We start from the raw sequence: 22,919 nt of genomic DNA, 5'->3' as shown, positions 1-22,919 counted from the left end.
GGGAGGGAGGGAGGGAGGGAGGGAGGGAGGGAGGGAGGGAGAGAGAGAGAGAGAGAGAGAGAGAGAGAGAGAGAGAGAGAGCAAGAACAAGAACAAGATGGACAGTGGCCCCTGGCCTCCACACATACAACTACACCCACACACACAAAACACCCACCATGATGGGTCATTTTAATTGTCAATCCGACACAAACTGGAATGACCTGGGAGAGAATCTCAGTGAGGGATTGTCTAGATCAGGTTAGCCTGTTGGCACATCTGTAGGGATGGTCTTGACCGCCGAATCTGATGTGGGTAGCCCCAAGCTGAAAGTGGGCAGCACCGTTCCCTGGCTTGGGGCTCTGGACTGTGTGAGCACCGAGAAAGCTAGCTACGTACTAGGCATGGATTAGCTTATTCTCTCTCTACGCTTATCGGTGAGTGTGACGTGACCAGGTATTTTATCACAGCAATGGGAATGAGACCAGGGGACACACTGTGGCGGTTTGAATGGGAATGGCTCCCTTGTATTTGAACACTTAGTCCCCAGTCAGTGGCACTGTTAGGGGAGGTTTAGGAAGTGTGGTCTTGCTGGAGGAGGTACATCACTGGGGGACAAGTTTGAGGTTTCAAAGCCTCATGCCTCTCCTGGTTCTCGTTCTCTCTCTCTCTCTCCTCTAGAACCTAGAACCCTAAGCCCAAATAAATTATTTGTTCTATGATAAGTTGGCTCAGTTGTCATGTTTTTCCAGAAAAGTTATGAACACACACACAAAGATACTTAAAGGCAGTGACAATCACATCTTAGCTGGTACCACTTGCCCTTAGCAACATCTGGCACAACAAAGAGAGTCTCAGGCAATCAAAAGAGACCTGAATGTCCCGCAGCCGTTCCTTCCGAGCAGATTATAATTTATTTTGTTTCGAACTGCCAATGCCCTGGCTGTGGGGATACCAGAAGGGCTTCCACCTGGATCCGTTAGGAAGCAAAGTGAATGCTCGCGTGCTGTACTGACAGGACCAGCCTCACAGCAAACCCCAGCTCACCCCAGCTGGGTCTCGGGAGACTTACCCAAATGGTCCTTGGTTTTGCTGGTTGGCTTGCAGTAGACAACCAAGTCAGAGAGTTCGATGGCAATGGACTGGTTCCTCTCCCAGTACTTCATGTTGTTCTCCTGTGGAAACGGGTACCAAGACAGCGCTGAGCCAGCATCTGCACCATGCCGTGCTCATGGCTCACCCAGGCAGCTCTCCCACGTGCCCCCTAAACACCCAGGGATGGGCGTTTTCCTGTCCTGAAGACAAATCCCCCTCCATCTATCCTCTCAAGATTCTCCACCGTGCTGTTCCCATCCAGGGAACATTGCAGTCTAGAACAGCCCTGCCAATGCTCTCAAAAGTGTATATCCATTGGCTGGAGAGATTTCCCAGTGGTTAGCGCAGCTCACTCTGCAACCATATCAACCTGAGTTCAGATCCCAGCACCCACCTAACAAGCCAGGTGTGGCCTTTTACAGCTGCAACCTCAACACTGTGGTGGGGAAAAGGCAGGAGGATTGCTAGGGCTTTCTGTTGCCAGTCTGACCTCCCCCCCCCCAAAAAAAAACTAAGTTCCAGGTTGAGGGAGAAAGCCTGCCTCAAAGGGCTACGTGGAGGAGAAATGGAGGATGGTACCCAGCGCCCTCCTCTGGCTTCCACACCCATACATGGGCTCGCCTAGCCCAGCTCAGTGCAGAAGGCGGTCTCCTCAGGCCCAGAGCCCAGCACACGGACTAGGGGAGGGAGGAGCCCCCTCCACACACCCACTGTACCACTGTATAATACCGTCAGGCTCCTACACAGAGCTACCTTCTCACACAGCTCCAGACTCTTAGCAGCCTCCTGAGAGAATGTTTTTCAAAAGGGCGTCAACGTCTGGGAGGTTGCTGGCTTCCAGCCTCCCACGCTGAGTGCTTTAGGGATATTGTCTAGGTTGGTCCATACATCCCAAAAGACAGAATTACCTCTAACTCTGAACTACACAGCCAATGTCAAGACCAGTTTTGTAAGCTGCTGGCCTAACTCCAAGTTCCCACTTTTACCCTGCCTGCCCCATGTTAGAACTCTGTCATCATTGGCCCCTCCATTAGAGATGGTGCCACTAAGTGCCTCCTGTAGCCAACACCAGAGTTTAGAATCCAGGGTCCCTCTGAAATATAACAATGGCCTCTGGACCTGTGCCTGGCCTCGGCAGAGCAGCATAGGCTGGCACCACGTTTTCCAGTGTGCTTAGACTCACCTTGGTGTCAATCTTCCACGTGATCTCCCGGATGCTCTGAAACCACTCAAACAGCTCCTCCACGCGATCAGTCGCAAACTCCACAGGAGGGTCCCCCTGCTTCTTAGGTTCCAGGATGAAGACGAATGCCTTCTGGTTCTTACCCTGGGGGATTTTCACTGTAGACAGAGGGTAAGGAAAGTCCTGATGTGCCCAATAGCTGACCACAGAGACCTCTTCTCTAGGGACCTCACCAGAACTGCCACGGCTACCATCACAGTCCACGCTGATGGGGATCCCTGCCTTCCAGCAGGCAGTATCTGAACCTTTTGTATGCCTTAGTGCTAAAGGTGAGCACTGGGCTGAGTTGTGACCTCCAAAAAGATATGTCAGACCTCCGTCCCTATGAATGTAAGCTTATCCAGAAATGGAATTTTCACTGATGTACCAACTATCTCAAGGTAAGATGTGCTGGTCCTAGGATAAATCTTAAATCCAAGAAAAAAAATGTCCCTAGAAGAGGGGGGAAGAGTGGAGACCCAGACAGAGAGGCAGCCATGGGAGGATGGAGGAAGGTTGGGAACCATGTGACCACAAGGTGGTGCATTCCAAGGTGGCCGGCAGGTGACAAGTAAAGGTAACTTTAGGGAGGAACACTATGGTTACCCTGATCTGCCCAGCTGGCTGCACTTTCTGAGGTGACATCCCCAGCAGATGACTACACTGTGTGTTTTCTAGCCTTTAGCAAACCTCGGGGGGACCTGGGGACACTAGACCTGTTACACTCATCTTACAGAGACCTCGAGAAACTGAGGCACAAGAGACAGCAACATTTGGGAAGTCACGCTGGCAGAGCTGAAAGGCAGATCCAGGCTGAAGACAAGCCCCCACTGCTGAGTGACAGTGTCATGTCTCCTAACAGGACAATACAGGGAAGGGGGCAACAAAGGTGAGAACAGAGCCCCGGCGCATCTGGGAAGTTGCCAAGGACTCACCCACTTTCTCATCTGGAGCAAAACCCCTCCGCCTTCCCTACCAGAGTCCCAGGATGGGAAAAGGGGGGAAGAAAATAAAGGCAGAAATAAAGTGCTGGCCGTACTGGGAAGGGGATCTCAGGATTGCTATCACGGAAATCTGAGGGGACCATGCTCAGGCCTCCCCAAGAAAAAGGAGACCCAATTCAAGAATCAGTGGGCTGTAGGAACTCGGAGCTCAGCTGAGAAAGGAGCTTGGCCTTTATGCCTGGACCTATCTTCCTTGCGTACTTGCAGCTGCAGCTTTGGAAGCTGCAATGCACCCACTTAAATATGTGCAGGCCCTGAGCGCAGGGGAGCTGCGGCGTGCAAATCATGGCTTCTCTCCCCACAGACCACACTGTCACATCCCTGGCAGCACACACGCTGAGGGCAAGACAGGCTTCTTGCAGGTACAGAGAGAAGAGAGCTTAGAGGCCAAGGTTTCCAACGCCACGATCCACCACAGCCTGACCAACAAACAGCTGAGTTCTCTCTAAAAAGCACGCAGACACAGGCAGATGTTAACAGGATGACAACAGCTGAGTCACCGGTGCTCTTAGGGGCCAGATGGGCCTGTGTGAGCAGATGGTAGCAGCGGGCTCAAGGCCCCATCGGTTCCCATGCATTTGACTTGAGGCATCATGCCCCTTAAGTTTGGAGGCACAGGACTAGTGCCAGCCACCTCCCTGCTTGGGCTATCCTGAAGTCAGGCTTGGCAGGGTGGAGTGGGTGGATCTGGAATGGCATCACACTAAGAAAACGTGTACATACCAACATTGTAGGTATTAAGGTCCAATATGCCTCTGCAGAGAGACCCAAGGGGATTGTCTTCAATAATCTGTGAAGAGACAAAACCCAATTCTCAGTAGTCATAAACAGAATAATAAAACGACAACCAGTTTCCAGCCATTTAGTGCCACCACGACCTGTGGCGTTGCTGAAAATGCATATTCATTACAGCGTCCGCAGGGAGGGCACTAATACCAAAGCAGAGAGGATGGGGACCCAGCAGCGCAGAGATGCCCACGGTCCCTGCGTCGCATTTTCCAATCCACAGAAACACACCTTGTGAATTCTCAGACAAATTTCAAACCCCATGGCAGAGCCCTTATCTGATACGCATTTGAAACGAGACCATTTGGCCTGCTGCTCCTCCAGCTCAAGAGCCTTCTGTGGCTCCCCGTGTCCTCTGGAAAACAGCAGCTGGGGTCCGCCATCTGGTTTCCGAGGCTCTCCAAGCCTTGGCCAACTCCCTGTTGCACCTTGGAAACATCCTGAGGTCCAGCTAGGATGGAAAAGCTGCTGCCATTGCTGTCCTATTCCAGCCTCCTCCGCCAGCCTTGTGGTGACACAGAGATGCAGGGAGGGGTCCTGACCCTGACCCCGTCCAGGCATCCTGGATACAACTGGCTTCCCATCACCACGTTCTGGTTTAGGTTGTGCCTCCCTATGCCCACCGCTTGCGAATGAACCCCAGCTTCACTTTTAAAGCTCCAATGTTCTTTCCTTCAGGAAGCCCTTCCCGATTGCCTTGCCACCCTTAGGGAATAAACACCATGGGCTCCAAAGGATTGTATGTCCATGTCACATACAGATGTGGCAGGCTGATGGAGTCAAGGGGTCACCTCCTTCTACTGAGAGCATCCTGATCACAGGTGGCTAGGTACCGAAGCCTGGCTTACAAATTCACCAGAAGGCCCTGTCTCACCTTCCAGCAAGGCACGGTTTCTTCCTCATGCCAAGCACGTTCTGCATGTCTGGCTTCCTAAACCGAACGTGTTTCATTTGCACATTGCTTTGAGCAGAGGACAAATTCCCCGTCTGGCTACTTCCACTCCCGTGGGAATTCTCCTGTGCTTTTCAGCCCAGGACCGCCTGATTAAAACACAACCGGCTCGTCATGGAGACTTTCACCCACTGCAACTTGGGGCCAGTCCCAATTTCTGCATCACTCTACCTGCTCCACTGCCAAACTCTGCAGAGACACCCCCCTGAGATAGCTCAAGGGACTCCTCCAGAGGCCTTGGCAACATATGACGGAGACATACCTGCTTCTCCATCTCCTCAGCATCACCTGCTGAGATATCCTCAACGTAGTTGGATGGGAAGTACTGCTGGATCCGGGTCCCGTAGTCCCCTTTCCACCTGTGGAGACACCATAGCTAGCTCACCTCTGGAGTGGCCAAGTGACCAGAGAGGGCTGTCATGATCTGCATGTGACGACAGCATTTCCAAGGGAAGCTGCGCCTTTTAAAAACACTTATGGTCGGATGGCTGAAAACTCCTGATTGGACTCTGGTATTGGCAACACTAGGCAAAGTTGAAGCTTTCAAGCTTTAACAGGGGCCAAGGCCCTCCCAGAGATCAGCCGCCCCATTTGTGGGAAGGTTGGGAGGAAGTTCTGGAGCCAAATGGCCTGCTTGGGGCTGGAGAGATGGCTCAGCATCCCTAGCAGGTAGCTATAACTCCAGCTCCATGGGATCCTATGCCCTCTTCTGGCCTCCATGGGCACTGCACTCTCAGGCACATACCTCACAGAGACACATATATTTACTCATATGTAAAAAGTAATAAAAATAAATACTTGTAAAAAAGAAATCCCAGTTTCTTTGGTGACTACACCACACCAGTGTTCTATATTGCAGGCTCCTCATCTGTAAAATGGGACAATGCTGGAGCCGCTTAGATTTTATTAGAACTGTCTAGGTCTCTGTATGCCAAATGCTTTGAACAGCATCCAGCACACAGCAGTGGTATGACAGTGTTCATTCTTAGGCTCAGCTCACAGTTCAGTATTGAACATACACTTAGCCAGTATCTGCCAATGAGAAGCTGGGGGTGGCACTCAGCATTAGGCTGGCCCTGGGTCCCATGCCCAGCAAGATAAATAGTGTTCTTATTATCACTCAGCTAAGATGGCACACTCACACCCAATGCCAGCAGCATGAGATGTGATCCATCTGTGGAAGTGCTATGGCCTCACCACACTGGGTACCCCCACGCTGCCCCCCAAATCCATTCCTGAGAGCAGGGCCTCCTTCTATCAAACAGGCCACCCACTGGGCTGCTTTCCGCAGCCAGGGTCTCTTATCAAAAGCACTTCTAGCCACACCACATAATAGCTCTCCATCCAAGGTCCAGCCTCCACAGCCTGGCATCACGGCCCAGCTGGGTCTGAGCCCAGGGACTATCTGTGACTCAAACTTGACATGTACTCCAGAAGGCTCAGCTCCCGGGCCCGATAAGCTGCTACTAACCTGACAACCAAGCCTACTAACTACCTAGGACTCATCAGTATCTCCTCTACGGACCCTCTGCAACTGCTCCTCTGTCTTCTCTGGCCCCTGTGACGGCCACTGTCCGAGCAGACACACATTAACCTAACGTGGAACCATGCATCTGCCTTCCCCATTGCCAGAGATCTTCCTCATGGAAACCAGATTTATACACTGCAGCAGTGGGAAGCACTTAATTAACCTCTCCAGCCTGAACAAGCCAAGCAAGGCCACGGGGCACCATCCACATCGTGGCTGCCAAGTGCCAGCCCTTTCTGCACCCCCATTATTTCCCTTCTGCAGACCATCTTCAGCTTGGGCTGCCTGGATTCTAGGACCAAGACCTTTATAACTGTCATCCACACATAATTTTTAATATTCACACTGCTTTCACTCTCAAAAATGTCTCTGCCTAAACCAAAATGATTTGCTCCCCCCCCCCAAAATTGGTTTGGTTGATCAATCCCCGACTGATCTGATACAAACAGACAATTAGGTGGCCCTCTTGCCATCCAAGAAAGAAGTAAGTGGCAGCTGGCATTTACCCACAGCCCCTTGCCAGATGAATTTGTGCTGTCTTTTAGTTTATCCCAGACAAAAGCCTTGGAGGGGGCTGGAGAGATGGCTCAGAGGTTAAGAGCATTGCCTGCTCTTCCAAAGGTCCTGAGTTCAATTCCCAGCAACCATATGGTGGCTCACAACCATCTGTAATGAGGTCTGGTGCCCTCTTCTGGCCTGCAGGCATACATGGAAGGAATGCTGTATACATAATAAAAAAAAAAAAAAGCCTTGGAGTTTTAGGAAAGTTCACGTCGGAGCTGAGAGAAGGCACGGGACATGACAAAGCCTCCCACGTGCGGAAGGACAGTGCGACTCGGGAGTTCTCACCAAGGTTCACCCATACTCCCTCCCCTGGGCGCCAGCTGTGCCTGGGGACTCCCCAGATCCTGGGGTAAAAGAATGGTGGAGGATCGCCTCGAGTTGAGAGTCTGATTTCTGGCTGTTCCACCCAGAGAGGAGAGTCTTGGGTGCTGCCAAGCTCCTGCACGGGGACAGGAGGTCAGAGGGCACCACTGTGGACAAGCTGGTTCTGTGGGGACAGAGGCATCAGCAGAGAGACCTGGGGAGGCAGCTCTTCGCCCGCTGGGCTGTCTTTGATGTCAGGAGCCAGGTAAGAACTGGTTTGGAATTAAGAGGGTCTTGCTGCAGGGTATTTGCCTGCACGGCCTGAAGATGTGTCTATGTTTTGTTTCACCTGCCTAAGGCACCTGTGTTTAATAAAGAGCTGAATGGCCAATAGCTAGGCAGGAGGGAAGAGGCGGGGCTCCAAGCAGAGAGAGGAACTCAGGGGGATGAATCTAGGCACTGGTGTAGAGGACCCAGGCTCAATTCCCAGCACCCACATGGTGGCTCCGAACCATCTGTAATTACATTTGCAGGGGTTTCGATGCTCTGGGCTGGACTGAGTACCTGCATGTGCATGGTGCACATATGGACAAATAGACACACGTAGATACATATAAGTGTTTTGGGTTTCATTTTTTTCAATCACATACAGGCTGTGTAATCGCTGGAGCCTGCACACTGACAACACTGCCTTGGGAAGTCTCGATGCCTGTTCGGCCAGTGGGACCCAAAGCAGTCTTCGCTCCACAGGACTGTCAGGAAGATTGGATTAGCAACACAGCAATTAGCAGAGTGCCTGGCCTACAAAAAGACCTCAACAAAGAGCAGGTGCCGTTGCAACAATACAGTGAGTTCATGGTGATATGGACTGTATTATAAGATGCACTGGCCACTGTATTATATGATGCATTAGCCGCTGTATTATATGATGTGCTGGCCGCTGTATTATATGATGCGCTGGCCGCTGTATTATATGATGCACTAGCCACTGTATTATATTATGCGCTGGCCGCTGTATTATATGATGCACTGGCCGCTGTATTAGATGATGCATTAGCCACTGTATTATATGATGCGCTGGCCACTGTATTATATGATGCGCTGGCCGCTGTATTATATGATGTGCTGGCCGCTGTATTAGATGATGCGCTGGCCGCTGTATTAGATGATGCATTAGCCACTGTATTATATGATGCGCTGGCCACTGTATTATATGATGCATTAGCCGCTGTATTATATGATGCGCTGGCCGCTGTATTACAGCGCTGTATTATATGATGCGCTGGCCACTGTATTATATGATGCGCTGGCCGCTGTATTATATGATGCGCTGGCCGCTGTATTATATGATGCGCTGGCCGCTGTATTATATGATGCGCTGGCCGCTGTATTATATGATGCGCTGGCCGCTGTATTATATGATGCACTAGCCACTGTATTATATGATGTGCTGGCCACTGCAACAGTGTTCTTTATCTATTTTTTCAAAGGGCCCATGCACAAAAACACCATCTCAGGGACTTAGCACAAGAGGTCAAAGCCATTTGGAATGTGAGACAAGAGAGCTCAGAGCTCCACCCAGCTCCTTAGAGTCACCACAAGAGACCAGCCAAGGTTCCCCATCCCCACTCAGACTTACCATCCCCCTGGCTCCTTGGAGACATTGTGGATAAGGGCACCACGGCAGAAGGTCAACTCATCGCTGCGCTTGGCTTTGTAGTCATAGAGTGCTTTCACAGTCCTCTGAGGCTTTGGGGGAAAACAGGAAGAAAAAGGGCAGTTGGGAGACAGGAGTAGACACGGGGAAGCAGAACCTGTACCGTTAAATTCTCATTAGGAAGCGAAAGATGTCGGCGGCCAAGGTTACAGAGCCATCTGCTGGCAAGAGTTGGCATTGCATAGGAACCAAAGTCACGCAAAGGTACCAGAAGCGGGAGAGAGACTAGTAACCTAACAAGGACAAAGTGTCCATGGACATTGCTAATTTCTCAACACAGCCTCTTAGATTCAGCCACAACCACCACCTCAGAAGTCCCCAAAGGGCTACTGTACTCAATGACTCTCATAGATGATCATGCACTATTTCTTAGACATGCTGGGACCCTGATCACTATTTCTCCTTAGGTGAATGGAATGGTTCCTCAATTAACCATCTACACAGCATGGACAGTTCTCAAGAGTAGCTGAGATGCTAGGTGTAGTGGTGCCTACCCGTAGCTCCAGTATCTGAGAGACTGAGGCAGGAGGATCACAAGTTCAAGACCTGCCTGAACTAAACAATGAGACTGTCTCAACATCCCCCACCCTTCCCCCAACAAAACAACAAAAGCAAGAAAGACAGGATTTATGTGGGGCAACATTTTCAAGGACTTTTCTTGATGCCTGCTGCTTGACACTAGTAAACATATGAAAAGAATGAACGCCCACACAGCATGGAAATACCTATGGGGAGCGATCTAAAATTGCCCAGTCCGTTTAGAGCCTCAGCTTCCCTCTCCTCCCTGCTAAAGGAAACAGGACTCAGGAAAACTGCTTCCGGGAGACTAGATGCTGCTCAGACCTGGAAGCTGTAACCATTGCTCTGCCCATTCCAGTCTGTGCAAGCTGGAACCCACTAAGTTGCCATTTCCCAACAGAAATGGCAATCAAAGTTTTATATATTCCACAGGGTTCCTGAAAAAATTCAATGAAATAGTTCATGTGATGGTTTAAAAAAAAAAAATGGCTACACCCTGGATTTCCTAGGCATCCGCCATTATGGGCTGTCGCCCTGAACCGTTTACCCTCCACTGGCTCTGATAATTATCACAGCCACCTCAACAGGGAGCTGCTGCTACAGTGCCCTTTTTACAGATGAGAAAGCTGGGGCTCAGAGAGATGCAGAGCCTGTCGAAGGCCAAGCGACTAACGAATAGCTGCGCCTAGGTCAATGACTTCGAGCTATTGCCACCCTCTACCAGATTCCACAAACGGCCATGCAGCTTCTAGAAGCTCTGTCACGGAGAACTCCAACTAGACACTGGCCTGACTAGTCTTGCTCTCCTGCCCCTGGGCGTTCTGGGTGTGAGGGCCAGAGCCAGGTTCATGGTAACAGGGTGGCACAGTTGTGGCAGAGAGGGGTGCTACTGAATGGCATTAGAGAGAGGCTGCTTTTCTGGGACAGCAAGAAAGGACCTCGGGACTACAGAGAAATAAGTTAGCCGCTACATGGCCACTTAGGAACATGGCCAAGAGAGCTGGCTTCCAATCCAGCCCCCTGCAGTGAACTCAGTAATAACTAAATAACTTCAATTCCCTCACCTGGAAAATGGGTACCAAAGAAGTACCTGCTTTGTGGAGTTGGCATGAGGACCTAACCAAGGCTAAGTGCTTAGAACCATGCTGGACACTTGTCTTCAACACACCTTACATGTTATCACGTGCTATCTTGCTACGTGCTATCTGAGAACATACCCAGGTCAGCCAGGACAAGTCATCTAGACCGTCTTGTCGGGAGGAGGGGGTGCCACTGGAAATGTATCTGGGTGATAAGTCACCTGCCTCGCTAGCACACAGGAGGCCTCGGGTGCCATCTCCAGCTCAGGGTTGGGAAGTGGGGCCTGCGACATCATTCTTACGGCCCCTGCTCTCCCCTATCATCTGCCTGAAGTTCCTTTGAGACAGTAGCCCCTGATTTGTGAAGTCATGTTTGAAAGGAAAGAGACGCAAGCCCTTCAGCATAAACGGAGTCCATCACCCTGTAAGGAAGATGGAGGCCAGATCAACGTTCCTCTGCGGGCGCTGGATAAATGTCCAAAGTCTACACAGCTGGGCAAGCGGTGTCTCACCGTGGCGCAGCCTTCCTTCTGAGAAGCTGCTGCTAACCTCTGCACATCCCTGCTGACGCCTTCATTTCTCGCTCAAGATTTGCACCCACGAGGGGTTGGGAATTTCTTTCTTAAAAAGAAAAGGAACTGCAGTCTTGGATCTCAACAGAACCCACCAGCGAGAGCTGCACCCTAATCATGTACCAGACAAAAAAAAAAAAAAAAACCCGCTATAGTTCTCTCCCCCTACCCCGCCCGCTCCACTAAATTTGAGACAGAACCAAAGTGAGGAGGAGCTAGGGGCAAAAAGTAAAATCTACCTTTACCTACATGAATCTATGAGACAGAGGCAGGGTGGGAATCCGAGATAGCATTTGCCTTGCAAGGAGGTCAGCGAAGCAGACATAATTCATAAACACCTCAGGCTCAGTCAGTAAGCAGAAAAAAAATTATGGAAGATTTTTAATTAGAAGCTGTTTGGCCCAAAGGTGGTTCACGGAAACTCGGGATTCTAGCAAGGCACGGCTTCGTGTGGGTGAGATTCTATTAACCTCTGCAGAACCATACGGCAGGCTGCCCATCATCATGTGTCAAGAGAAATTTTAGTTACGGTCAGATGTTCCAGAACACTCCCTGCTATAGCTGCTATGGAGACCAGTGGTGGGGGTCAGGGACTCTCTCTCAGCCTAACGGGTGGGACTGGTGCTCTACCATGGAAGGGTTGATTTCACTTGGGTCCACATACATCCTGCTGACGTCATAGAGAGAGTTGATGTCTCTTTCCTGGAAGACAAAAAAGAACAAAGAAAAGTCAATGGAAATGGCTCGGGGAATGTGGCTCAGTGGAAGAAGCCCTTGCCTGGCATGCGCAAGGCCCTGGGTTCAGTTCCCGGGACCACCCAAACAGGAAATGTGGCATCCTAGGTTCCTGAAATGGCCCATGTCCACAGCCAGGCTGCAGGCTTCCTCGGGGCATCCTGTTCTTTGGAAAGAAGAGTTGGAACCTCATAGAATTTCCTTTGGCTTAGAGGTAGAGAAAGCAAGAAGCTTCAGAGAAGTTCCCCCAAATTTGGAAACAGGCTTGATAAAGTATGCATACTGCATATATACAATCTAGTTTGTGCAATAACTAACTCAATTCCTAAGGGAGTCAACCTACCATATTATATCGCTCCAGGAGCTCAGGGGTCACGGGATAGCGCAGCCTCATCTTGCGATAGAGTGCATGCTTCTCGTAGTAGCTAACAAGCTCCACCAGGCTCTCAAAGTAGGCAGAGGTCCCCAGCACAAAGTGCCGGCCATCCCGGTTGATGCGACAGTGTTTCACCTTGCCCCTGGCCCTGAAGAGGGAGGACCACAGAGGATTAGCAACCAATGATGCTAGCAGCTACACAACCACCACGTAAGAAGCACCGATCGGCCACAACCTTGTTATTCACCCTTACGGGGACTGAAATAGACAGAATTCAGTCCTCCCATGGAACACAAGACAGTGAGATGTTTTCAGTTCAGATCTGGAAGAATCCGTATGTAATGATCGGCACCCAGCTCTTCTTCAATCAACTTGATTGAGGTGCCCCACAAGCTAAACATGGCACCCCTTGTCTTTTTTTAATAAAGTTTTATTGAACCATGTTCACTGTTTGTTTGAGTCTATGCTGTGGTCTTCTCTTACATAGCTGCAGTAGGGTCCATGCAGCCTGTGAACCCTAAATTGTTTGCTTCACGGTCCTCCCACAAACTGCTTTCTGAACCTGGCTCTAAAACCTCCATCAGTTCCCAAGTCCTTAAATCTTGTCCCCAGTAGCCCAGAGTTACAAAGACTCTTTTTCCAAAAAGAGTTAAGGGGTTTTTTTTTTTTCTCATCTGTTTGAAACATGAGGCAGAAAAGATTCAAAACAGGACAGGCGACAGATTCCTCAGTCTTACTAATTTAGAAGAGTAAGAAAAATTGAGCTCAATCCTAATTTCACAGCAAAGAACATGTAGACTGGGGAGGTCCTGCTCTCCCAGAGGACCTGGGTTCGATTCCCAGCCCCTACATGGCATCTCACAACTGTCTATTAACACCAGTTCCAGGAGATCTGACTCCCTCTTTCTGACCTCCCTGGGCACCAGGCAAACATGTGATACACAGATATACATGCAAGCAAAATACACACAGAAATAAAGAAACAAGCAAACAAACAAATAAATTTAAAGAGTAAGAACCTTCCCCATATATACACCATAAAGAAATGACAGGACTCTCAGAACTCTAAGGCAATGAACACACTAATTACCCCAGGGTTGTCATGACTAGTGCATACATGAGCCGAAACGCCACACTACAAATACGGACAAATAGCATGTGCTGACTGACTTTGTTCCTGTGACCCCGAACAGCCAAAGCAATTTTAAGCAAAGAAACAAAGTCAAATATGCGACACTCCTCACCTTGGAATTACCTTACAGTAGCTGAGTTTGGTGGTGTATGCCTTTAAAGACAGCAGAGGCAGGCAGATCTCTGAGAGTTCAAAAGCAAACACAGACAAACAGGATTACATCCAACCGAGACACGTCTGTACAGCCCAAGACACAACCATCTTCACAAAGAGGTCACAAACAGAACAGAACTGGAGCGAGTGTTTGTGAACTGAACTGGGAACGGCAATCTGTTCAGGTGCAGATGTTTAAGGGACTCGAGGGACTCAGTTACAAAGCAACAAAAGCAAACCAAAAACACCTGGTGGAAAATGGGCACAGTTTCTAAATAGACATTGACCAAAAGATAAGTAAATGGGCAACAGGTCAGTGGAAAATATTAAACAACACAAGAAAATGAAAATCAAAGCCACCATGAGCCATTACCTCTCATAGGTCAGAATAGCCGGTATCGAAAAGATGTGGCGGCACACACCTTTGATCCCCGCATTCACAGGGAGAGAGAGGCAGGCAGACCTCTGTGAGTTCCAGGCTAGAAAGGGCTACATAGTGAGACCCTTTCTCGACAGACAGACAGACAGACAGACAGACAGACAGACAGACAGACAGACAGACAGACAGACTGTGCCTAGTACTTGGTATTTTTTTTTTTTTTTTTTTTTTTGGTTTTTCGAGACAGGGTTTCTCTGTGGCTTTGGAGCCTGTCCTGGAACTAGCTCTTGTAGACCAGGCTGGTCTCGAACTCACAGAGATCCGCCTGCCTCTGCCTCCCGAGTGCTGGGATTAAAGGCGTGCGCCACCACCGCCCGGCCTGTGCCTAGTACTTGGTATGTAGATCCTTCTTCTTGCTGTCCTCACCATTAGCAATGAGGTCAAGGACAGGAAGCAGCAGCTCTGTCTCCACCCGAAACTCCCTTCCTTGGGTCCCTTACCTATCCTTCCCCCACCTCCTCTGGGGAGCACTAACCCCCACATATACAACAGCACCTACCTACCTAAAACAGGTGGCACCTACCTGAAGGTGATGGCATAGGAATCAGTCCCTTCCCGCTTCCGGATAAGGAAGGCTCCATCTCGGGGAATCCGCATGAGCATGTCCTCTGCTTCGCCCCTGCTCAGCCTGTCGTAGTACCACCTGTGCCCAGAACAGGACAACAAGCTGGTGAGAAACCTCCCAGCTGAGAGCCAGCAGGAGACAAAATATCAACAGGCAGGGACACCTAGGGCCTGACCGAGGAAACAGACATAGAAATTACACTGGGACTTCCCCAACCATATGCACCTCCAAAGACAGCGATTCCTATTCAATTTTCCTGTTTTATTTTATTGCAGCACTGGGGATTAATCTAAGGTCACATGCATGCCAGGCAAGCACTCTCCCACGGACTACACCCTCAGCTTTATGCTTTTTTGTTTCCTTTGAGGCAGGATCTTGCTAAGCTCTCTACAGACATGCTATATAACCCTAGCTGACCTTGAACTTGAGATCTACCTACAGCTCAGCCTCCCAACCAGCTGAGATTATGGGACTGAGCCAACATGTCTGGAGGAAAGGCAGACCCCCCACCAGGAGTATGAGGAGATCTATGCGAAACTTAGGAGAGTAAGTCTTCTCATTTGTGCCCACCTGCCCAGCCCCAAAGGCTGGCAGATCTACAACAGTGTGCCTCGGGTCATCCGGGACATAAACACAGGGAAGGTTCAGGAAGACTTTGGTTACTAAAGATACTAGATGACAGGTTTTGAAAGGCAACTGGTATGAATAGGAAAATAATAATAATAATAATAGTAGTAGTAGTAGTAATGATAATAATAATTATCCGGCTTCCTCCAAAACAAAAATGTTAGCGGCCACCTGCCTAAAGATATTCCTTGCATTTCTGGACTGTGTTAACCTCTTTGCCAGGCATGGCCTGCAATGCGCCTTAGTGGATAAAGAAACGACAAGAACAGGCCCTCGTGATTGCTCTTCGGTTCCCTTTGACCACAAGAAGGAGCCCTGACAAGCACAGACACAGAAGGCTCAACCCAGCCTCTGAAATCAGAGCCCCAGACTTCAGGGTGCTGAAAGAGAGGGAAGGGAGAGGAAGCCATGGAGAGGAGAAAAGAAAAGAGAAAGTGGGGGCTGGAGAAAAAAAATTCAGGCAGTGGTGGTGCACGCCTTTAATCCCAGCACTCAGGAGACAGAGGAAGGTGGATCTCTGTGAGTTCGAGGCCAGCCTGGTCTACAGAGCGAGTTCTGGGACAGTCAGGGCTACACAGAGAAACACTGCCTTGAAAAACAACAGCGACATAATGGGGCCTGGAGAGATGGCTCAGCAATTAAGAGCACTAATGGCTCTTGCAGAGGATCCAGTTATGTTCCCAGCACCCACACAGTGGCTGGTAACGGTCTGTGATTCTAGGTCTACGGGATCTGACACGTTCTCCTGGCCTCTGTGGGCATCATATACACACAGTGCGCATAAACACATGCAGGCAAAACTACTCATAACTTTTTAACTTAAAAAAAAAAAAAAGAGTCATACTACTCTTGCAAGAGGACCTGAGTTCAGTTCCCAGGATCCATGTCAGCCAGCTCACAACCTCGTATAACTCTAGCTCCAGGGGCTCCAGCCCCCTCTGCTGGCCTCTATGTGTACTGCACATGCAAATACCACACATAGACCCCCCACACACATACACATAAATAAAATAAGTATTTTAAAGAGCGAGCAAGAGAGAGGAGAAAGAGAATGGGACCAAAGTCTGGCTGGCAGGAAGAGGACTCATGGTGGTCCCCAGGAATCCAAATGTCCCACAGGGCCAAAGTGAATGGGCTCCTGGGAATGAGAACCCCATATAGGAACCTGGTGGGTGTGACCCATGTGGGTGGGGTACCTCCCACCCAATCCCAGAACCTACAGCTTGGACTCATGTGGGTTGGGGTTGGGCACTGGGTCGGTGAGCCGAAGCTCGAACTCTGCACAGCGTAGGTGTGCCTCACGGTAGTGCTGGATGAGGGCGTAGATGCTGTTGAACGTGAGGTTGTCTGTCAGGTAGTACTTCATGACCCCACCCTCCATGGTGGACCGGATTCGACAGTGCTGCACCCGGCCAGACCGCCTGTCGGGAACAGGACAGGGATGTCATCAGAGCCAGGCAAGACAGCAGCCTGACCACACCACCTCCAGCCCACCAGTCTCGGAGGAAGGGGGCGTTACCAGAAGGAGAGGGTGTAGTCGTTGGGGAAGGTCTCGCTCTCCCGCACCAGGAAGGTGCCGTCCTTGGCCCCCGTCTCGGCACAGTATTCTTGCAGCAGCTTCTCCGCGCTGGTCCTCCTCTCCACTTTCTTGTGGAACCATTTCTCCCCAAAATGCAGCTCCGTGGGAGGAGTGTCCTGAACCATAAGGAATCATTATAGCTTGTGACAGCGCCTAGTGCCCTCTCCTGACAACTCCTCATTGATGGTCGTTTCCAGGAGTCCTAACGACCAGAGAAGCCTGAGCTCACGCTGGGCTGGACTCAAGAAAAGCCCAAAGATGGGCAGCAGCTGCAGGGCAGAGCAGGGGGCGGGTCCATCACCTCCCCCAGGGAACACTGGTCCTAGATCTTTGGCCAGTCAGGCCCTATAGGGAGCAGGAAAGAACCTTGAATCTTATTGGTTAAGCCCTAGGGCCAGCTAGCCAATCAGGAAGAGCTAGTTAAGTTCGGCTACTCAAAGCAGTCACTCCTTCAGGATGAGGATGCTTGGCCAGCCCAGATATGTTAAGTCATACACTAAGTCTCCAGGTGGGGATTCTCTGAGGACAAGCCCAGTTCCAGAAGGTCAGGGCACCTACCTGAACCAGCTCCTCCTCCACTGTCTGTTCAATGTCGTCACTGAAGGACAGCTTGGCGTCAGCGATGGCACAGTAGTGGCGAGTCCATTTCTAGAGAGCCAGGCTGCCGTTAGTCTCCCCCAAGGTCTCAGCCCTATTGACTCTAGGGACCTGCGGGACATCACCCCAGCATTCACTGGGGACTGCCCTGCCCCAGTTTTCACATTTATGATGATTTTTATGAGATCTGCTCTTTAAAACACCTACTTCTGGATTCTAAGGATTTCTCAGGACTTTTTAAATCAGCGTCTAGGAGCAGGCGGGAATAAGGAGTCTCTGCTGCGCTGCCAGTTTGCAGTTTTGTTCAGGGAAGAGGAGACTATGCCACCTCGTGAATAGCTTTTCCCAATTCACCTAACTTTCCCTCGGTCCTGGGGATCGAACCCAGGACCTTGTGCATGTTAGGCAAGGCTCTGCCACGGAGCTGCATCCACAGCCCTTCACCTGCTCTGGAAGCCTTTCTGGATCATTCCAGCCAACTGACCTAACAACATGTTTACATTTCACCAATTGTTTTAAATTATTGTATAGAATTATGGGTTTTGCTGGACATGGTGGTGTACATCTTTAATCCCAGCACACAGCGGCAGGTGAATCTCTGTGAGTTAGAGACCAGCCTGGTCTACACAGCAAGTTTCAAATAGGGTCTCGTCTACTTCTACATCACTCCCACACAGGAAACACTTATGCAAGTCTAAACGTGTTTGTATTTACATGGTTATATGTAATAAATACATAGTAAATAAATATATTTTGAAAGGGTTTTTTTGTTGGTTGGTTGGTGTGTGTGTGTGCATGTGTGTGTGTGTTTGTGTATGCCACATGAATGCAGTGCCTATGGAGGCCAGGAGAGGGCAGCAGATCCCCTGGAGATGGAACTACAGATGGTTGTGAGCCACCCAACTTGGATGCTGGGCACCAAACTTATGTACTCTGGAAAAGGAGCAAGTGTTATTAACCACCCAAGTCATCTCTCCAGCTGCCAGATATATAAGTATTTCTAAAACTCTCAAGTTTAAAAATATATGAGATAAAGCATCAATATTCTTATTTATCTCTTAAAATCCCAATCTCCAGATGTAAATGCTATAATTTCATTCTTAGAGGCTGAATTAGACTCCATGGTGTGTATGTGACATTTCATTCTGATTTACTTAAATTTTATCTATTTCATATTTATTTTCTATTTCATTTCATTTATAGGATACTAGAATGGACATGGGATAAATTCAAGGGAATCTGGGTGCCAGGAGGTGTGGAAGAAGCATTAAAGCCTGAAATTTTTACTCCACCACAAATAACAATAATAACAATAATAATAATAATAATAATAATTAATAATAATAATAATAATAAAGATGATGATGATCTGGGGTAGAACAATTTCCGATCAGAAGGCAACCGCAAGTTGAGATTGCTAATATATAAGCTGGGAAAAGGACATTATTAGTGAAAGTTATAGTTCAAACCAAAGCCTGTTCCTACAAGGACTCTGTAATAAAGGGTTGCTTATAAGTGAGAGGGTTTGGGGAGGACTGGGCCTTTGGGCACCCACTGCATGAAAGGGTTAATCAATTCACTGATAAGCTCATAACTGAATAGACAGTTGGAAGCTTGGGCTGGCTGAAGGAGGAGCCACTGAGGCCATGCCTCTAAAGGGCTGATCTCTTATCCCTTATCATCTCCCACCACCACGAGGCGAGCCACATGGCTCCTCCACACATCCCCCATCGGAATGCTCTGCCTCACAATGAACCAACAGGGAAGTAACACAGAAAGAAGCAAGTGGTCCAGACTGAAACCTCCAAGATCAAGAGCCAAAAGAACCCCTCTTTTCCCCTAGCAGCTTTCTCAGAAGGGCACTTGGTCACTGTGACGAATGACTACCTAACACAGCGGGCAAGGGGTGAAGCAGAAATACGGTCCACGGCAAGCTGACAGTGTCACAGCACTGCGGATGTTCTGGTTGCTGTGGTTACAGCAGATGCTCCTGTTTGGGAAAGGTCCCTACAAGACCAAGGCAGAACAAGGGGTAAAGGACACTCAGTCGTGATGCGTCCTGAGAGTCATGAGTCTAGGGTGTATGGCAGTCTTCTGTGTTGGTCTGTGTTTAAGTGCATATTAAATTGAATAAGAAGTTATTTGAAGACATTATAATGCAGTAAAAAGACAAGACAAACAGCTCCACACAGGGCAAAGGCAGGGATAGTGCCAGACTTTATGGCAAGCGCCTAGGACAACTGAGACTTAGCACCCACAGCTCTGTGTGAGGGGGACCCAGACAGCTGAGAGTCAGCACCCACAGCTCCCAGACAGCTAAGACTCAGCTCCTACAGCTCTTGTGTGAGGAGGACCCAGATAGCTGAGAGTCAGCACCCACAGCTCTGTGTGAGGGGGACTCAGACAGCTGAGAGTTGGCACCCACAGCTCTGAGGGGGCTGGGGGGATCCAGGCAGCTGAGAGTTGGCACCCACAGCTCTGGGGTGGGGGCAGAGAAACCCAGACAGCTGAGAGTCAGTACCAACCGCTCTGGGGGCACGGGGGGGGGGGGGGGGGGGGGAGGAGGCAGGCCCACCTGGTCAATGGAGTCCCACATGTACAGCTCCCCCTGGGTCTTGTGCTCATCTTTTTTGTCCTCCACGTTGACATCGACATCACCTCGGGGGCCCAGCTTCTTATGCTGAAGGGGAGAAAGTTCACACAGCCCTCCTCGCTAAAGACCCAAGTTCGGAGTCTTTGAGCCGCAAGAATTCACCCGCCACCAGCCACCCAGCATGCACCTGCTCTCTGCTACCTCAGATCCGTTGGTGGCTCAGCATTCCCTGTAATCTCAGCTCCATTCTTGGAGACCTCTCCTCCCTCAGGGGTACCCTGCTTGCCACTCAGTCTAAAATTAGGCCATCCCTCTCCCTTCCCATCCCTGCCTCGTTTCCAGCAGGAGTCACGCTTCTGTTTTCTTATGCTTTAGAATGGGCTTGAAGGGAGGGTGGGGACTGAGTGAAAAGGGGGAAAAATGTTACTGACACTTGTAGGTCAATAAGATGCAGTATTTCCCCATCCAAACTCCCATGTCCCTTCCCCCTTGCTAAATTCTAACTCTCGCTTCTGGGGGCGGGGGGGGGGGGTCTATGGAAGCCCCACTGAAAACCTCTGCCCTGTAGAGACAGGAGGATGTTAGCATCCTTGGTCCCCAAAGCCCTTTGGGAACCAAGCCCAAAGCTCCTAGAATAGTCTACCTCTTATGAGGAATATAAATTCATGCATGCTTTATTCCACTATTTATCTGCTCTCTTTACACTAACACAAATATGCAAAGGCTGAAGCTCCCGAGGGCAGATAAAATCATGCATCCCCTCCACAGAACAGGAACACCAGTCTCAGCCTCCCGCTGCCACTCACACCCTGCTAAGCAGCTATCCATACCCCACATAGTCTGAGAGCTCCCAAGGGCAGGAATGGGACCTGGGCCACTGGAACCCCTCCAATGCTCACGCAAGACTGGCTCACATCAGGCCTGGTGAGGTTTACCCAAGAATGGATGAGTTCCATTTGTTTTTGTTCTAAAATTGGGTCTCACTAGGTAGCCCAGGCTGGCTGGAACTCACCCCCTCTCCCGAGTTAGAATTGAGAGGATGAACTTGGTGCCAAGCATGCTGCACGTACCCGCTCACAGCTGTTCCTTGTTACTGAGGTAACAAGGTAATTAGGTTCAATATCACACACACACACACACACACACACACACAGACACACACACACACACACACACACACACCATGACCAGAAGGACACAGGGGCATCAAGAGGTTAAATGATCAAGGTTTGGCCCAAGATCAGGGACAAGGTAAAGAAGGCGAGACCCGAGTCTGGCACTGGGTCCTTGTGGATGCCCCCACCCCCCGCCCCGGTAGACAACGGCTCCCACACGCATACCTACCTTGATGATGATCTTCTCGCGAAGCTGGCTGGGCGAGGGCAGCTGGTCAGCGCTGGCCTCCGTGGGCTTCGTCAGCAGCAGGTCTCCTAACACATCCTTGAACACCTTGGCCATGTAACGCTGCTGCTCCACACTGCAGTGCTCCTCAATGGACAAGATCACGGGGAAGCTGCAGGGGGCAGAGGACAGAGTAGGCCAGGAGACAGGAAGCAGGAACCTTGTAATTGCCCACACTGGTGAGCAAACGCCCATGTCTCAGGCACTGGGGCAGGACGGGTTATAGGTCAGTAATTGGGACCTCCAAAACATGGTTTCCCAAATGAGCTCCCCCTCTTTATAAATCCATGACAGCTGCGTCTTTTCATCATGACAGGAAGCTGACAGATTCGGAGTAGCTGCTATACCATCTCTGTGAATATAGGATCCCTCGGGGCTTCAGTGGCTGATGGAGGGAGGGATGCCCAAGAAAGGGCTGTGTGGAGAAGGGAACATGTGAGCCCTGCAGACTAACTAAAAGGCATCCTGAGGAGCAGGAAAAGACGTTCACAGAAGCCCTGCCCCAGTCCAGCCCCACCCCTACCCAACTCAAGGAATGCAGGCAGGAACTGCCTCAAAAACATCCCAGCCTGTTTACTGACTGCTGATCATACACAACAAAAACGACTTAGCACGCCTCACGCCATTTTAGTCTTACGGCCCTGTGAGGTCGATGCAGTCATCACCGTGACTGGTAAGATGTGGTAGTCACGGCAAAGAACCACAAAGGTGGACCATTCACAGACTCAAACTGGGAAAAAAGCATCTAGAACTCAGTCTCGTGGGGTCTTAAGAGATGGCTCAGTGGTGGAGAGTTCATAATACTCTTCCAGAGAACCCCAGTTCAGCTTCCAGAACCCACATCTGGCTGCTCACAGCCACCTGTGACTCCAGCTGTGGGGATCCAGGGCCTTTGGCCTACTCTAGCACCTGAGCTCACAGGCACGTAGTCATACACACACACACACACACACATACACACACACACACACATATAATTAAAATAATAAACATAATTTTTCAGACCAATATCATTTCATAAAGCTACAAAGGCCACCTGCCAATAACTAGTCAAATGGAACCCAAGCTCCCCAGGGTTTAAGAGAACTGGGCAGTATGTATATCCATGTGAGTATGTGTGTATCTGTGTCTGTCTATCTGGTGTCCAGCCCTACCAGCTTTCCCCTTACAGACACGCCTCCGGAAAACCAGCCACTGACCTGGAGGTAACAAAGGCATGGTCTCGGATGGCCTGAACAACATCATCGAACTTGATCTTGGTGGTCCGTGTCCAGCCGTGGTAGATGATGGGCTTCCCGTCAGGCCCGTCCCAGCAGTCCACTGGGGAGAAAATACAGGTAGCTCAGCACCAGCAAGCACAGCCACCCAGAGGAAGCAAGCAGACAGGACATGAGGCTAGACC

General features: G+C 50.0%; 1 protein-coding gene across 1 annotated transcript in view; it reads right to left on the bottom strand.

The window, feature by feature from the left end:
• Plcg2 (phospholipase C gamma 2) overlaps positions 1 to 22,919 on the bottom strand; it is a 123,243-nt gene that overhangs the window by 23,584 nt on the left and 76,740 nt on the right. The window contains exons 13-26 of the mRNA XM_038312744.1: positions 22,717 to 22,837; positions 21,461 to 21,629; positions 20,099 to 20,203; positions 17,485 to 17,574; positions 16,867 to 17,042; positions 16,568 to 16,768; positions 14,679 to 14,798; positions 12,399 to 12,579; positions 11,951 to 12,022; positions 9,073 to 9,182; positions 5,301 to 5,397; positions 4,024 to 4,090; positions 2,258 to 2,415; positions 1,052 to 1,154 (exon numbers count right to left, since the gene is read on the bottom strand). Of these exons, the coding sequence (XP_038168672.1) occupies positions 1,052 to 1,154; positions 2,258 to 2,415; positions 4,024 to 4,090; positions 5,301 to 5,397; positions 9,073 to 9,182; positions 11,951 to 12,022; positions 12,399 to 12,579; positions 14,679 to 14,798; positions 16,568 to 16,768; positions 16,867 to 17,042; positions 17,485 to 17,574; positions 20,099 to 20,203; positions 21,461 to 21,629; positions 22,717 to 22,837 (1,770 nt within the window). The remainder of the gene's footprint in view (positions 1 to 1,051; positions 1,155 to 2,257; positions 2,416 to 4,023; positions 4,091 to 5,300; positions 5,398 to 9,072; positions 9,183 to 11,950; positions 12,023 to 12,398; positions 12,580 to 14,678; positions 14,799 to 16,567; positions 16,769 to 16,866; positions 17,043 to 17,484; positions 17,575 to 20,098; positions 20,204 to 21,460; positions 21,630 to 22,716; positions 22,838 to 22,919) is intronic.

Source organism: Arvicola amphibius, chromosome 15, assembly GCF_903992535.2.
Source record: "Arvicola amphibius chromosome 15, mArvAmp1.2, whole genome shotgun sequence".
NCBI classification, from domain to species: Eukaryota; Metazoa; Chordata; class Mammalia; order Rodentia; family Cricetidae; genus Arvicola; species Arvicola amphibius.
The sequence above is the reverse complement of the archived record's forward strand: the minus strand, read 5'-3'. Positions and strand labels throughout refer to the sequence as shown.